The sequence below is a fragment of the Bombus terrestris genome, chromosome 10 (genome assembly GCF_910591885.1).
Source record: "Bombus terrestris chromosome 10, iyBomTerr1.2, whole genome shotgun sequence".
Lineage (NCBI taxonomy): Eukaryota > Metazoa > Arthropoda > Insecta > Hymenoptera > Apidae > Bombus > Bombus terrestris.
The window spans coordinates 15998741-16016525 of record NC_063278.1 but is presented as its reverse complement, the minus strand read 5'-3'; the positions used below and the strand labels follow the sequence as shown (position 1 = coordinate 16016525).

Genomic DNA, 17785 nt, shown 5'->3' with positions numbered 1-17785 from the left:
AAATAATAGCAATATCAATAATGGCGATAATAATGACTTTTGAGATAAAGATATTAAAAATAGAGTAATAAAGTGTCAATGATGAAATGACGCGTGAAAAGTATTGCCGATACTGGATACCAAGGGATCGCTAGCAACAGTGTATAGAGCGATAAGAGTAGCAATACCAGTGATAGAACTTTGGCGATAATAGTATCGATAATAATAATAAATCATTTGATCGAGAAAAACGACAATAATACGAGAATAGATAGAAGTGATATAATGATCTTTGTAAATGTTAATAATGTATAAATAAATAAATAAATAAATAGATAAATAAATAAATAAATAGATAAATAGCGATTAGAATGTGGCAATTAGCGAGGGCGATGACGTCACAACGACACACGAAACAGCAAAACAGTCTCCTAACCATCAACGAAATTGCCGCCAGTCTTTCTCTTTTCATCTACTCCATTTGCCACGTCATACGTAATCTTTTTTTTTTTTTATTTCGTACGTGTATTATTGCGTGTCTCCCTGTGAACGTCTTCATTCGATGACTTAGATGTTCCGACGAAACCGAGCTGCTTCGATTTCGTCCGACCTATAATATCCATTGCATGCAACGTCAACTAATAAATTACCGAGAGGCCATGACTAGATATTTTAATCGTACAAGACGTATATTGTTTATCATTCACGACTTACGACACAGTAAATAACAAGATGATGGGCGGCACGAGAAAAATTGGCCAATGAAACAACAGTCGATTCTCTGCGGATGTATCGTAAATACGTATAGTTTTGTCAATGTTCCTTCTACTCCACCTTTATCTCTACTACGCTTGCGCTAGCCTACTTTCTCGATCACAAACTTTTTAAAACCCCTTATATAACGTTCGACACCAGCGCGATTAATTATACCGGCAAACGGTTGCTCGATAATCCTTTCGACTCTCCTCGTTCCATCGTGTCTCGTTTGATAAAAATAAAAATCGTCAGGGGGGAGGGGGGTGGGGAGTGATTAACGATCACAATTACACACATCATGGAATACTGGAGATCGTTTTGTCTCTACTAGCGTATAACACGTATAATAACGCGCGCGCTCATTCTCACCCCTGTCAAAGCTATCGTATTACTTACGTTAGAAACGATCGACATTTAATCCTACAAAATATACCTTAACTTACAACACACACTGCGCTACATGGCTGTACAATCAACGGATCCTACGTTATCCTACTCGACCCTTTCTCTCCATCCCTCTGCCTATCTTCGTTCTCTTTCGACTTTCTTCCAACGAGGAAAGACCGAGCGCAGAGACCGACCACGAGGTTTCGTCGTCTTTGCAACCTCGTCCGCGACGACTCGACGCTCGGTGGTCCATCGTCGAGGCGAACGAACGAGCTCGTTGCCCGATTTTCCTCCATTCTCGGAAAACAATATCGCGCCACCCGTTTGGCGAGTGACGTTCAACCAACAGCCGCTTGGCTACCAACAAGACTCACCGTCCACGCAGCGTCGCCTCATAGACGCGTATCAGATCCTCGATCAGATTCGACGCAACGATCATTGCCAAGTAACGCGCAGCTATCCGCGCAAACGGCAGCCAACCGTCTTCGTCGTTGCTCGTTTTCGTCGTGATCTTAATCGTACGTGCGATTTTTCGGTCGATACGCGAGCTTCGATCTACGATCGTGTCGAGAATGTGCGGGGAAAACAGTGGGAGTAGGTGTAACGCAGCGATGCACGATGAAAGCGTCTTGCTCGTCGCTCGACGTTTCAACGACGAGACGAAACGTGTCACGATGTACGCTTCGTAGACTGAACAAGGCGTAGACGTATCCTCGCGTCTGACAAAACTGGACTTAGGCCTCTATGAAGCGAGGCTTCGTGGACAGTAGGCCTAAATCGTTCGATGGATGCATACGCGATGCCAACTATCGAATCTTTGCGAGAACTCGCGTTCTCGTTTGTTCAACAAAGTAGTAAAACTCGTATCGTTTGCCCGTTAGTCGGGCAACTTTGATGAAAAGAGCGCGAGCGAATGAAAACGATATTTTGATTTGTCAGTTTCATCGAAGGATCGGCGATGGCTGCTCGGTACTTTCGCTCGATCCGCCCGTTTCACTAAGAATTTTCTTCTCTCGCTTCTCCCATATTCCGCGTGCCAACAGCATACACCATAAGTAAGTTTATGGTCACGAAGGTATATCTCTATCTTTGAAAAATAGTGCGCGTTCGTGAATCTTCGTTAGCCTATTTATCACTCGACGAACGTAACACGACCTCTTTGATACGCGAGAACGGCTTTTGCAACGGAATGCCCCTACGATTTGTAAGTTCCCAATTTTCCTCTTTTCCGAAGAACGCAGAAGAATTTCATACACTTTGCATCGCCGCGAAATACAAGAATAACTTTTTCGCCCGGTATCACTCTGGCGGATACCTGCACGTTCAAAAATATCCCCTCCAATCTTTCGAAATCGTAAGCGGTTCCTTTGGAATCGGGGATTGTGCCCAATTTACAATGGATAGGTTTATATCGTATCTCGGAAAGACGAGTTTAGTTTCGTAGTTTCTTTCAACTTTCCACGTTGGTAAAACGAAAGTTACGAATCGCTGAGAATAGGCGACAGTAGAATCTCGCACCCGGATCTATTTTGTATTTCTTTCCAAAAATTTCTCCACGTTGGTTTAAACTTACAGAGAGGATCATTTCGACAAGAATATAACGTTACCAAAGTGCGCGTACCAACGTAACTAAATAAGACGATTATCAAGAGAAAATTCCTTTCTTCTTAGATAACAACTCAATTCTTCGAGTTAATTGCAGCAAGAAGAGATATAATTTTCTCGTAGATTTTGGCAACATTTATCCATATTCGATGATAACCATCGTAGGCTACAATACCAGAGCTTCTGTTCGATTTGTTCCTGCTTATTCTCAACGACTCCTACTCGAAAGTTTGAGACATCGTCGCCAATTTGGCAATTTGGCAATCGCCTGCTAACCGATCGCGACAGGTGATCCGCGGGTCTTGGAGCCTGACGATCACCGTGGCTGGGTATCCCACGTTTCGATGATCCTCGAGATCTCGAGCAAAGAATGTCGATTCGATCGGAACAAAACGTTACGTCCTATGCTTTAAAGTCGAAAACGATTAAATCTTTCTCCGAGCAGAACATCGAATAAATAGTCGAAGATTTAATGGAATAATGAACGTTAGAGGTGTCTCGTGGCACCGTATCTCGAACACTGTTCTTGTTTCTGAAAGTTGTTCGATCGATCTCAGTATGTTCCTCGTCGATCGTCGATCGTCCATGGGTACACTGCGTGTATCCACATACCGTTATGGTAATCGTAATCACGCGATTAATTAATGACCATGACCATGGTAGCGTAATGGTAATGACGATAACAATGATAACGATGACGATGGTAATAATAATAATAATAATAGTAATAATAATAATCGTAATGACGTACGTGTACAATAGTAATTAATACGTGTATACCGCTTACGGTCTAAGAAAAAAATCGATCGTGCCGCGACACGGAGGTTCTCGTCGCTGCTGTCCGACCGATTTCGGGTTTGTCGTTTCTTACAGTTCAGTTATACCTCATTAGCGTTAAAACGTCGTTCCCGACTATAATACGATAACTAAGCATGCAACAATATTTGGAGTAATTACTTTTTTTTTTTTCAAGTTAAAAATAGTGCCTCTCTCTCTCTCCAATCGTACAATCTAGCTCACCCGATGTTGTATCTGGTTTTCTGTCATTCACGCGTGCATACATACGTCTCTTTCGTCTCTTTCGTTCTTCTCTCTCTCTCTCTCTCTCTCTCTCTCTCTCTCTCTCTCTCTCTTACACTCGTAGACAAATTTGCATGTCACTTTCACATCATCTCACTTTAGTCGTCTCTCAGCTTTTCGTTTTTCTCTCACAAAGTAACGTTACTTGGGCCCGGGGAGAGTATAACTTTTTGCTTTCATTGTTTCTTTTCTTTTTTTTCTTTTTTCGTTTTTTGCCTTGATTACGTACAGAGTCGCCGCGCGCCGCTACTACCGTTTGGAAATTAATCGTCGTTCGTCCAAGTGGAATTTTTTGCACTGCTGCCGCTTCTCTATTTCTCCTCCTCTCTTCCAGTTCAAGCGATCAATTAGAATCACTGCGGTTACGTTTTCTGCATAGATTTTCAGATTTTTAACCTTCCCGTCGACCAGCTGACGTATTCGTGATTCTTCCCGAATCGTCGTCAGGACTGTCCCGAACGATCGAACCAGAACGTTCGCGAGACGTCGGAACAGAGCTACCGATAACGCGATTGAATCCCGAAGAATCACGAATGTGACGATTTTTGTTGTTCTTGTCACGAAAGAAAACTTTTTCTCTCTCTCTCTCTCTCTCTTTCTCTCTGCCCTCTCGTGATTGCCTGTCTTCAACGATATTCGACGCGATTGCCTTAAATACGCACATTGCGAACGTACAAAAATATATATTATGCGACATCTACAATCCGCTATAGGTATCTAAAAAGTCGTTATTTTTGTTTTTTTTTTTTCATTAATATTAACTTCCGGCAATCGATACCGCCAAGCATCGTGAAGTTTCTGGCGAATTGCTTTTTACTTCCAGATCTCTGTTCGCTGCTTCGTTCGATCTCTTACGCAACCATTTCACCGACTTCTCGTTCGATGATCCTTATCCTTTGCAAAGCCAGTGGAAAGTTGAGATACTCCTATCGATCAACTTATGACATTTGAAAAGCATCGTAGCAGCGCGACAGATTGATATCGTTGAATGGATTTCAAACTTTAACCATCTATTCCTGTTTCCTTTACGATAGAAATTTTTTCAAGTATGGGATCAAAGGACATCAAGGAAATTTCGATATTTATTTTTGAATCGTGGAATATCTGTAGCGTCAGGCTTTAGTGCTAGGAATTGCAATATGAAATTGACACGAGAATAGGCAAAAAAGGAACGCAGCTTTTCGAGCGAAGCAAAGGATCCATCAACGTTGTTGAAGTTTGTGGACATTTGATTGATCGGTAATCATTAATCCGATGCCAATAGCAAATTATATGGTGAATTATCCAACTAGGATTTATATAATAAACAGTTTCTCGTATCTTGAATTGGTCTACTTGAAAAATAGGGGAAAGTTCCCTAACTCGAACCGGATCCTAAATCGAACCATAATCTTTACTCGCATAGACATTGTCTCAAGTGACATTTTTTCGCATGCAGTTGCCGCTTTCATGCTGCCTGCAGTGTGGTGACTGCTCTGTTTCGATGCTGGCCGATATAATTCTGCTTTTACTTCATACAAGTCGTTACTTCTGAGCGAGATAAATTGCGAATTCTTACGGATATAATTTTTTATATAGGAGGGTCATTTTAATTTAATATTATCGTTGCTTTAAATATTATCGTCACGTTTATCCGATACGAGTACTAGTTTCTGTTCGTTACATGTAAACGTTGAGACCGGGTTAGTTCCTTAAACCGAACCACCCAACAGTTCTTAAATTGGACCATAGTCTTTATTCCCATAGAGGTTGTCTTATGAAATTATAGTTTACACGTTGCTTAGTAATAGCATTGAAACAAAACACTGTAGAACGAATAACAGCTGCAGTGTGACGAATACTTTATTTTTATGTAGGCTGGTGTGATTCCGTCAAACTGTAACTTTTGTCTGGTAGATAAATTTTGGATTCTTAGGAATATAATTTTTTAAGAAGAGTCATATCTTTGATATTATCGCAACGTTTATCCGATACTGGTACTGATTTTTCTTCATCGCACGTGCACGTTAAAATTGAAACATTTAATGGTCCTCGAGTTAGACCGAAGTGAATTATGGGACGTTTTTCTTTTCTTAAGGATAAAAATCACCGTGTGAAAGATATGGGAAATGGGACGAAGAACTATGAAAGGAGCCATAACGGCATATAAAAATGATATCGCAGGTTTAAACGAAATAGCCGGGGGATATAATGTACCAAAAGTTACGTGAAAACGTAGATCCGACGATAAGAAGGATATTCGAGTTATGGCTAAAATGGAATTCGAGAAACGGAAAAAGCTGGCTTCCGTTGAAACTGTCGTAGCCGCTACATTTCAAAAAAGAAACAGATTATGGTACAGGATCGTTCGAGCGAATCGGAGGATGAAGAGGACGAAGATTGCATTTGTGTCGTTTGGTTGTTTGCATCATTGGAATCAGTCGTGGTAGAAGAGTGGATTCATCGTAAGAAACGGGTCCACTTGAGCTGTACTAACAGCGATTGGTTATTTCTTCAAACGCATATCAGTTTTCGGAGATATTTTTTATCTTTCTTGGGATATAAGTATTCTTTTTTAAATATAAAGTTCTTATCCAAAATAAAGGAAAACAGGTATGGTCCAATTTAGGATATCGTCCAACGCCGGATCATTGACGAAAATATCTTTCCCCGATTAGCCATATAGCGTTTCAACCTACTTTATCAGATGTATGTATCGCTTACAATGCTAAAATTGTTCTCAAATTTTCCTGCTCAAAGCTATAAACACGTTTTCGATGTACCTTCTTAAGCGGTCCAATGTAGCGAACTTTCCCCTAATTAAACATTTTATAGACACGAATAAACGGTATTTGTAAATTTTCCAATCGAATAAGTTGAAAATTTTCGCTTGGTTCAGCCTTCAGTTTGTTCGTTTCAGTCGTGTCGTGAATATTAACGATAATAAGGTTTGGCATCTGTTGGTTTCTTAAATTTAGGCCTGCAGTTCTCTCGAGTCGTTCTCTTCGCGTTCGACGAATGAAAACTTAAGATCGAATTCCACGCAGAAATGCGTCGCGTGCAAAAGAAAAATAATGAGAAAACACACATCTGGTACTAAGTACATGCCACAAGCAATGTCTTCGTTACAAATAATTCTCGCTCGATCTTTCTGTCGTAATCGTAACTCGTTTGTCGTTTAGGGGTGCTTTCTCGTGATCAGACTGCGGATTTTTATAAATTTATGAGAAATTCGAAGGTGCAAGAGCGCACACGATGTATAATATGCAAAAATATGTAAAATATTCAAAGTGAAATAGTTAACGAACGAAGCAGAGCCAATGACCCAAAGAATAGCAAATTTTGTCAGTCGCTCAATTTTAATCCCACGATTTTGGAACTGAATTTTCCGCTTGCGGTGAGACGCGTATGGCAAGAAATTTTCAAATTGAGCCAATCGTTAGTTTCTGAGAGGTGAAAGAAAATTCCTCGACTTTATGTCAACGACGAATTTTGAACTTGAATATCATATCGAATAACGTTTAATATCAAAAAATGTTCCAATCTTTTAAGACACAAGCACTGATGTTCGTAACGTGAAAAGTTGGGAACTGAATAATAATTGGCACAAAAATCAATACCAAAATTATAGGACCCAGAATAGACGAAAAGAACTCTGGTTTTTGGGTCGCTCTTTTCATTTATACGAAAATACGCAGTCGATAGTACTTGAGAATCTCCGATCTTTTGAATCGTTCAAATTTTCGTAAAAGCAGAAACAAGCGTGGAAGCGGCACGATCCAGCCGGCGAATTGAATTTTGTAACGAAGACGTGTTTTTAAACGATATTAAAAACTATAATCGTAAAATATATATCAACTAATCTCTTACTAAAATGGAATGTTTCTACTGGAGTTTTCGAGGAATGTGTTTCGCAACGGGATTTAACTAAACTTAGATATCGAAAGAAATAAGGAAATGGGACAGTGAGGGATTTATCGTACAGAAGGCGAAAGAAGCAAATGATTCGATACGATAAAATAGTTTTATGATCGCGTCGAATTTCTAGTAGGAAACAACGTTGCACCGATGTTGCAGCGTATTTTGTTCGATGGAAAAATGGAACAGAAAGGTCTTGAAACGTTTCCTCTTTGACAATGATACAATTCGTATTAGTTGAAGACAATTCCGACAATGAAAATAAATTATCTTGCGTTTCCTTCTGTGAAAATTTATTACATTTTTATAAAAGTATAATCAAAATATTTAACAAATCGCGAACCGACGGTTGTATCGGTAAAAACGAGAGTTACGAAATCGTTAATGTTTCACGAAATTTTGATTAACCCTGCTACGATCGTGGAATTTCTATGCTTTAATTTTATTGTTCGCGTCTTAAGAAAATATGTAACAAACAATCAAGTATACGAGAGCTTCTTACATATTCTTATGGGTCGCGTAATGAAGTTATGGGGTGGTGACACATACCAATGAAACGAAAGACGTCAACCACCAGTCGTTAATGGATTCATCGAGTCATCGATCGATATATATATAGAATATTAGCATTTTAAAAATTCGCTTAAATCACTTTCCAAAATGTCCTTGAACACGATTATAACGTTTCTTACTATATAACGCTCATTTTCTGCGACAATGACGCAAAATTCACGACTTTAGGAAAAACGTGTTTGAATGTTCTCAACTGTTATAGTCTCGCGACGATACGATAGCGGCTCAATCGATAGAAAACGTAAGGAACGATCGTTTCTCTTATACCAGCAACTAAAAAACTACAAGTTCTTGGTTGGGTCGTTGTAGCAGATCAGCGATGATCATCGTCGACCGTAAAATCAAAAATATCGATTAACCGTGGGAAACGTTACATCGAATATTCAGTCGATCTTTGGTTCTTGATGGGGACACTTGGCGTGTAATAAATTTAGTTTTGTCTCGACACGCGACTATGAGTAACAAAATTAGAAATATAACAAAGAGTCGTTTCATCCTGTACATTGTTTCCACGTACAAGTAGGATAGCGAATGGCAAAGGTTGAAAAAGCTAAGAAGCGTTGACGTATACCGACAACAATTTCTTCGTATTGCCCTTAAAGATAGAGAGCTACTTGATAAGATTAGCAAATAAGATTAGGAAAATACAAACGTGTCGATAATGGGCAAATGAACGGAACAGGGTTAAAATTCTATGACGCGTGTACGTATAGTTGGGGGTTGGGGATCGATGAAGCGTAAATAAAAAAAAAGGTACACAAGTGGTGTGTTTTCGGGGACGAAAGGAGGTACGGAGAAGCGAGCGAGAGTAAGAAGAAATAAAGTGAGACAAAAAACTGCCAGTTGTCGGTGTAATGTGAACTGAAAATATTATTAAAAAGCATTTTACAACAAAAAATAACTAAAAAAACAAACAAAAATACGATTTACAATTTAAATTAAGAACAATCGGGTTGTATCGTTTAAAAAAAAAAATAACATAACAAACCAGTACAAAAAAAAAGGAGAGAGTCGCATGTTTGTTTTTCTTTATGTGCTTCGGTACCGCTTCTTTCGGATGCAAAGAGCGCGCGCATACAAGAAAACACTCAGGCACACACGCATACACGTACATCTCGATCCTCACTTTGGAAATAACGCATATCGAAGTGTATACCAGGTTTTTTCATTTTCGTTCGTATTTCTCGAAGGATGCTATGAGTAACGGAAGGGAAAAACAGTGGTAGTGATGGCTAGCTGGGCAAGGTGGCATCGTCTCGTTCCGATGTTCATTTTTCTCTACAGCCATATTATTATAGTTTACGCGGTAATAATAATATTAATGATACAATAACTAATCGGTAATAGTAATAATAGTAATAATAATAATTGCAATAATAATAATAAAATAAAAAAATAATAGTAATACGAGTAATAATAATATTAATAACTACGAATCAAAACAAGAATACGCGATTTAAATACTAATGGACAGATATCTTGTGATGCAGATCTTAATGGAATAAATTGTTACGTACTTTGTCTCTTGCAAAGAAGAAAGTCCGATGTAATTATTTCGACTCTTCGTCGTTTTCACCGAAAGAGAAAGGTGGAAAGACGAGAAACACAAAGGCGAAAAGTAATTGAAAAACGAAAGAACCGTACGAAAAGGAAATCTCGACGATTTTTTGGCAGTAAGGTATTCAATACGGAATAACGTGAAAATTTCCATGTATCTCAACCGGTTGTCCCTTTCCTCGATTCTCTCTATGCTCCTTCTAATTTCGTTTTTTACTCGCGTTTCTATCCGTGTGTCTAGCATACCGTCGCTGACAAAAATTAGCTAGAATACTGCAGATGTACACGACGATAGCCCGTCTAATTGTCCGATCGTACTTTCGTTGTTCTTCCGTCTGACAGATCGCGTAGCTCGGTCGCGCCGTCTCCTTTCGTCGAATCCAGAGCCCCGCTAGCTTCGCACGAACAGGAGAGACAAATTCACCCTGCTGCGCCCTTTCATTCGTTCACCGTCCGATCCTATCTTTTTAGCGAAAAGTACGTTCAAAGTATCTTCTTGCCACTCGGACAAGATACGACGCGAATCCCATCGGTATGTTTTGATAACGGTAACGACCTTTTAATTTCCAAAACGTTAAAGAAACGTTTACTTTCGCCCGCCGAAACGAAAGCGAGATCGAAGCGGACGAATTGCGCGAGGATCGCGGCAGAGTCGACCGAATTGCACGATTCAGTGGAAGAACGTTGGTCGGTTTTGACGGAGCGCGTGTCTGGCGTGAAGATGTTAAGATTGAACGTGTAAGGACCTCGATTCGAATAGCGAACGATATAACGACGACGAATTATCAAGGATCTTCTATCAACTTTCCACAACTTTCCTCCTTCCTCTCACTGATCATTGCCTTAATACCATTCCACCGTAGATCGCTATGAAAACACATACGAAAGAAGTTTAACAAGTTTTAAGGCGGCACAACCTGTTTCACAGCGCAAAATATTTCATTAACAACTTCTCAATACGTACTGTTATGAATTAATTACGAAATAGATAGACTAAGGAAAATACATCGATTTTTAACGATAACGATTTCCTATTCAAGGAAAAAGATATTCGCTGATCAAACTTAATCAACTAGAATACGAACGAACTCGCCTATTATTTCTTTATCCACGAATTCTAAGTACCATCTAACAATTTCCATCTAATTTGTCAATGTTCCGAATTCCATTCGAGACTCTCGAACGTTTCGAAAATTTCAGGAACGAGCAATTAGGTGACATCGATTTAGTCGGACGAGAAATCCGAAATTATACAAAACTAGCACCGCCGTGTCGTATCAAAAGGACGTATCCACCGGTAACTGTCGCCTAAATCCAGTCATCTCTCTGCCAGGTAACGCGAAAATGTTTCCAACTTTTAATTTCAATTTCAAGTTTACGTCGAATTACGAACATTTACTTGTTTCGCCTGTGTCGCTGCAAAGCGGAAAATTAAAAAAACCGGTAAATTTTGATAAAAAATCGGATACTTTTGAAACGACAAGACCGTGACAGTTTGTATCTGAGACGCGTGTAAAATTAACAGCCGGTAGACGCCGAATGTCGTTTTACCGCGCCAGATACGTCCGTTCGAATCAACTCGGCGATCAAACCACGGTTAAACGGAAATATAACAAGACTATCGAATTAACAAATTTTTCATTCGACGTCGTATCGCCTGGATCGATGTGCCGAAAATTGCAGACCGACTATCAGACTTTCCACAACTTCCGGGCGACCTGATCGTACGACTCCCGCGAATAGTTCGCATCGAATAAGAAAATTGACGACGTCTCGGAAGATCCTCGTAATTCATAGTTTTGTACTTTTCGACACCGAGGGACGCCAGCTAACCTCGTTACATATCCAATGACACGTTATCAGAAAATAATTAGGTATATTCCATTGTCAAAGATATGCTTCAAGAATCATAACGCTCTCACGGTATCTGACGTATGGTGCTTAAATAATGAATATATAAACATAGAAATGATACAATAATAATAATAATAATAATAATAATAATAATAATAATAATAATAATAATAATAATAATAATAATAATAATAATTGGTACGTACATACATACAAACATACATACATACATACATACAATACATACAATAATAATATAATAAAAATAATAATATTTGTAATAGTAAACATGCATGAAGTCACGTGGCGGAACCTGGCGCGAGGTTTCCATCATCGTCGATTCACCCAACAAAATATATTAATACTATACATTCAAATTAAAAAAAGGTTACTAGCGTAACACACGTTTTTATCAATTATAGCAAGGAAAAAGAAACCAACATACTCGAAAGAGGATAGTATCGGTGATAGTATCGGTGATAGGTGGCGATGATAACGACGGTGATGGTAATCGTAACGGTGCGATGGATCGCAATGGCGATGGTACATTTAGGGTGCGTTTAGGGTAGGAAGGAATCGTTTCTGGCTGAATCACAACACGTCGTGGAAAAGGAAACGGTGTGAACGAAACGATGCAGAGAGGAACAGAACCGAGCAAATAATTCGTTACATCGCTTCACTACGATTCACTACGACTACTCGCTACAGCGTAACACTACTACGGTTCTATTCAGCAAAATGAAATAAAAATGTTCGAGAGCGACTGAGAAACAGCTGTTTTCTACGCATTTCTTACCGTTTTCTCATCGAACGATCGTAACGATCGTTCAATGACACGCTTCTGGACGTCGATCGAACATCCTTAGAAGACTGCCCCGAAGAGGGAGATCAAGTTAAACGAGAAGATGGCGCGTCTGTCCAGCTTTCGTCGATTTCATGGAAATCGCGAATCATTTGGCTGCACGAAGGTTGAACCGAGGAACGAGAAGAACCAAGTTGTCAGTCTTTTCCGCGGGCGCGCGCGTGCGCGCTCTCTCTTCGCAACCTCTCGTCGTCCTTCAGGCAGGCGGCCTCTCGACCTCACCATCGTCAAAATGAAACATAAATCGTACGCGTTGCTTATCCGCGTGTGTTTAACCCTGTCGCGCTTCTCTTTTCTGCTTCTCGCCGCTTCCACTTTTCGACCTGTCGTGCTCTTCTCAACCTTCGACCAACATAGTCTCGAGTCTGAGCAAAATACGAAAGAATCGTCCGTCGTCAACGAATCGTACACGTTGAACGTTTCTTCGAGACAGTCTTATTTGCAACGAGCAGGGTTAATAAGAGAAACGAAATAAAGTAATACGCGAAGGAAAAGGCGCGTTAAAAGAAAACAAAAGGGAAAGTTCTCGAGGGAAACGATCGAGAAACAAAGGTAAGAAGAGTCGATTAAGCGAACAAAACTTCGACTGTCGTCACTGTCGTACTTAAAATAGCGTATCTTAAGACGAATGTTCGTCGGAGTTGTCGTTGATTACTATGAAAAAAAAAAAAAAAAAAAAAAAAGAAACACATACATATAAATATGTATACAATATAATATATATATATATATAAAAAGAACATATGCTTAACCACCTTAAAAGAGGGAGACAAGAGAACGACACGTAAGGATAAAGAGGATTTGGAAAAGTCGATGCAGCATTGTCCGTCGTTAAACAGGAAAAGTCTTCAAAGTTCACAGGCTTGCGAAAGCTCGAAGAACGGACAAGCCTCGACAGCGTTGCCGATCGATACTGTCGATTATCATCGTCCTTGGATCAACGAGTAATCCGAGGCGGTGCAAAGGTCTAAGCATCGATTGAGTACTCCGCGTTATTTTCCAATTACGTATGCATGTAAGAGGAGAAAAAAGAGAGAGAGAGAGAGCGACGAAACAAGCTCTCGCAGGCGTCGATTCGTCCGTAAATCGGCCAAGTCGATGGAAAAATCCTATCGCTCTGGGTTGGAAGAAAACGAACGAGACTGAACGGCGGTGTTCGTGGAGTGCGATTAAGCCGAGTTTCAGTCCCGAGTTCCGCCGGATCGATCGTTAGCACGATTCGACTAAGATACATGCAGAAACATAACGCATCCGAGATTTTCGGAAACACGCACCTCGCGGTTTTTCTCAAGGAAATTGACGGAAAGGAGAATGGAGCGGGAAGTGTGAACAAGGGTATGAACGGATCTGGTGTTTCGGATTTTAACGGTCAAAAGTTTTAAACATTCGATATATTTGGGTGTCTAAATAGGCGAGTTACGACCATGGATGGTTTAACAAGCTCGTTGAAAAGTTGCGAGAAAATACTTTTTCTTCATTCTTTTATTATCGAAGCGAAGCGAAACGAAAATAAAGGTAGAAGCAAAATCGGCATTTCGACGATTTCAGTCTTCGAATGCTCTCGAATTTGTACCGCCAAGAAACTTAAGCGCGATTATACCACATCTCGAATAGAAATTTCGTAAACGTAATTCCCATAAATAGATCGAGATGTGAATGATTCGTTCGCGCGTTGCAGCCAGCAACCGCGCGTATCTCGTATTTTCGTCGTAACTTTTCGACAAAGTTTTAAGCGACCCATGCTTACGTAACATCGTTTTCCTATTTAGATCCATGAAACGTACCGACAAAGTTTCGATGTTACAGAAACTGATACACCCTGTATTTTCGTGGAAAAATGGGAGACGTAACCGACAAGAACTGACAGATAGGGAGTAAAATGGGAAAGGCTGAAAGGTAAGAGAGTGGTGAGATTGAGGATGGAGTGACTAGCGGCGGCGAGCTCTACAACTAAACAACAACAACAGTATTTTCAGTTATAACAACATTAACAAGTAATTTCTCTGCGTGTATGCGCCTACACGTCTCGTGTGACTTTTCATTTTTCGTGCGCGCGCGGCTACGTTCCGCGCGCGAGAAAATCGGCGTTCCAAACTCGCCTGCGTTTCTCCATTTTGTACGAGCATCTGATACGTGTGCGCGTACGCGTTTTCAAGAGGATTGCACGCGTGCGTGTCACGAAGCGCCCATTGGCTGTCGAGTGCCCTACGAGTTTTCATAAATTTACCATCGATTTCTTTCCCGTCTTTTTTCTCTCGTCAAACCCTCGAATCCTCGTTCGAAGAATCGTCGCGTTTAATCGTCGCGTTTAATCGTCCGAAGCGCGTACCCGCGTGAAAGACGTCACACGCCTGTCCGAAAGCGACAGAGAACGTAACTCGTTGACCGGTTATCGTCTAGTCGGCGCGCAGCTTGGTCGCACGCGCGTACGCGCCCATGTCCGTGTAAATAAGGCCTGTCATCGTCTGAAATTTCGACAGCTGTCGGGTGAACGCGTGTTCGCTCGCGTACGCTTGCATCTTGTTGTTTCGTCTCGTAATCGGAGTTTCGTAAACGGAAGTGAGGTGGTTCGAGCGGGCGGCGAAGATGGATAGGTAAAGTGAGCGCGAGCGGTGATGGTAGGTGGGTGAAGAAGAAGATAGGCAAGTGTAAGTAAAAAAAGATCCATGAGATCGTGGCTGTGTGGCCGTCGAAACGATGGCGATAAAAACGACAACGACTACGACTACGACAACGACAACAATGAAAACGACGACAGACGATCGTTGTCGGCGTCGTGATTTGTCGCTGGTCTACATGCCGATCGGCGGTACTTGTACGTAACGATAAATGTAGAGTCGATAATCCTTGCTGGCTAGCACGACCGATCCGTCGTCCATTAAAGCCACATCGAAACATTGGGCATGCTTGACCTTGCTCTCCAGAGCGGAAACCAGTTGACCGTCTTGAGTGAAGATGGTCAGGTTGAAGTTATTGTGATTGTCTGCTATCAGTATCTCGCCGACGGCGTTGATCCCTACCCCGATCGGGTAGTTGGTGATCCCTTCTCCGCCGATCTGTCGCAGATAGGAGCCCTCGTAATTGAACACCTTCACGCAATGCGCGCGATTGTCGCTGATGAAAATCTCTTGCTTGTCGTTTACCACCACCCCGTTTGGAAACTCCAGGTGCTTCGAGCATCCGAACTTCTGATGCACGTTGCCGGTCTGGTCGAAAATTATCACGCGCATCACTTTGCATTCCACGACGACTATGCGTCCCTTCGAGTCGACCGTTACGCCGCGCGGATGCTGCAAGATGTTCGCTCCGAATTTACGCACGAACTGACCATACTGATTGTATATCTGTATCTGATGGGTCGGCGAGCGTTCGGTAACGATTATGTCGCCGGACGTTTTCACCACGGCCACACGATTCGGGTACAGCAATTGACCGTCGTGTTTTCCACACTCGCCGAATTGGAATTTAAATCTGCCCTCTTTGTCGAATATTTGGATCCGATGATTGTTCGTGTCGGCCACGATAATGTCGTTTTGCGCGTTCACCGCAACACCGGACGGCTCGGTGAACTGTCCTTCCATTACCCCGAATTCGCCAAATTTGCAATGATAGATCATCTTCTGTCGCTTGATCTGCGACTTTGGCGGGAATATCACCGCGGCGGACATCAGTTTCGACGTCAGGCCTAAAACGGAGTCGGACGAGGCGGCGTTCGCCGCCACAACGACGGACGTCGCCATCGGAAAGTGGTCGTTCGTGGACACCACCGGAAACGCGTCGCTGCCTCCGTTGCTCCATTTCTCGTAAGGATTCGCGTTAATACCGTTCAAACTGAGATCGCTGATCGTGGTGGGGAACGGACCTAGGCTGTTGGCCGAGCTGAAACGCTTCGTAATCACCGTGCTATTGGACTCGAAGGACGATGGCGACGTGGACGAGGCGCAGGTAGAACCGGATGAGGATATCAGGCCGTTGCTGTAAGATCGATCCAGGAGCAAACCTCCCAAAGTGCCGATGCTACTAGATCCGCTGTTGGCGTTGCTTCCGCCGTTCCCGTTGTTCGACATTGTCGTTGGTCTAGCGATGGGTGGCTGTTTGCCAATCGGGCCGGCGTTGCTCTCGTTGTTGCTTCGAACGTAGCCGAACGTGTTTCGCACGCCTACCTGAATGGCCTGGTAGTTGCTGACGAACTCGAGGTCGGCGGTCTGACCGGCAATGTCCGGCGTGTAACTTAGCAGCAGCTGTAGCTTCGAGTCGAGAAGCTTCTTCACCATCAACACTTCGGTAACGGTGGCATACTTGGTCAATCGTTCGACGAACTCGCAGGTCTGCAGCATCTTGTCGGCCATGTCGTTCGCTTTCTGCGTCAGAACGCCGAGAGATATTTGTTTGGTGGAGAAGACCGATTCCAGCTCCTTTAGCAGTTCTTGCTTACGCTCTTCCAGCATCGATCGATAGAACTGGAAAGTGTCGTTGATCTCGTTCTGCGCCTTGTGATACTGCACTTGTAGTCGGGCTGCGCCGTGGTCGGCTGCCTTCACGGCAGCTCTCACGTCCGCGGCTTTCGCTTTGCACTCTTGAACCACTCGTGTCATCGCCTCTAGCTGCTGCATCCCTACCTCGGAGATGTGCGCGCAGTCATGCAACGGGCCAGGATGGTCGGAAATGGCGCACTCTTTGCAGACTAGCGCTGTGCAAGTACGACAGAAGTATTTTTGCTCCTGCTTGTGCCGGGGACAGTAAGGTACTTTTTCGCTGTTTCCGCTAGCGTGAAGATTGATCACCAGATTGTTTTTCGGCAGTTCGGTGGTAGCGGAGCCGGTGGTCACCGTCTCGAGTTTCGAGTCGCCTAGATTGAGCACGCGATGGCCCTCGAAGCAATGCATAAATTGATGCGCCATCACGCAATTTGGGCAGAGAAAATTCGCACAGTCGAAGCAACGAGCTACAGCGTCGGATTCCGTGGATTTGCAACCGGTACAACGAACTCCACCGGCGCCTCCTAATCGGCACCGCGGACAGGGTGCCTCTCCAGGTTTCTGCGAGTCGAGGCAAAGGTCGCAGCTGTCGACGTCACAGATCGCAGAGTCGCTCGCAGGCGGGGAACTGCCGCTCACCGTAAGCGGGGACAGCGAGGCTAGGGATCCGATGGAATTCGCGCGCGATTCCAGCGAGAGTGTCGGCGAGGCCATCTTCAGTCAACCGGCATCCCTGTTAACAGAAATCGACGATTTA

General features: G+C 42.5%; 1 protein-coding gene across 4 annotated transcripts in view; it reads right to left on the bottom strand.

Moving 5' to 3' along the window:
* Positions 1–459: 459 nt before the first annotated feature.
* Positions 460–17785, bottom strand: part of LOC100650048 (brain tumor protein) — a 109449-nt gene continuing 92123 nt past the window's right edge. For all 4 annotated transcript variants that reach the window (XM_012313100.3, XM_012313096.3, XM_012313094.3 and 1 more), the window contains one exon: positions 460–17761. In XM_012313100.3, coding sequence (XP_012168490.1) covers positions 15343–17742 — 2400 coding nt within the window. In that variant the 5' untranslated portion in view covers positions 17743–17761 and the 3' untranslated portion in view covers positions 460–15342. The remainder of the gene's footprint in view (positions 17762–17785) is intronic.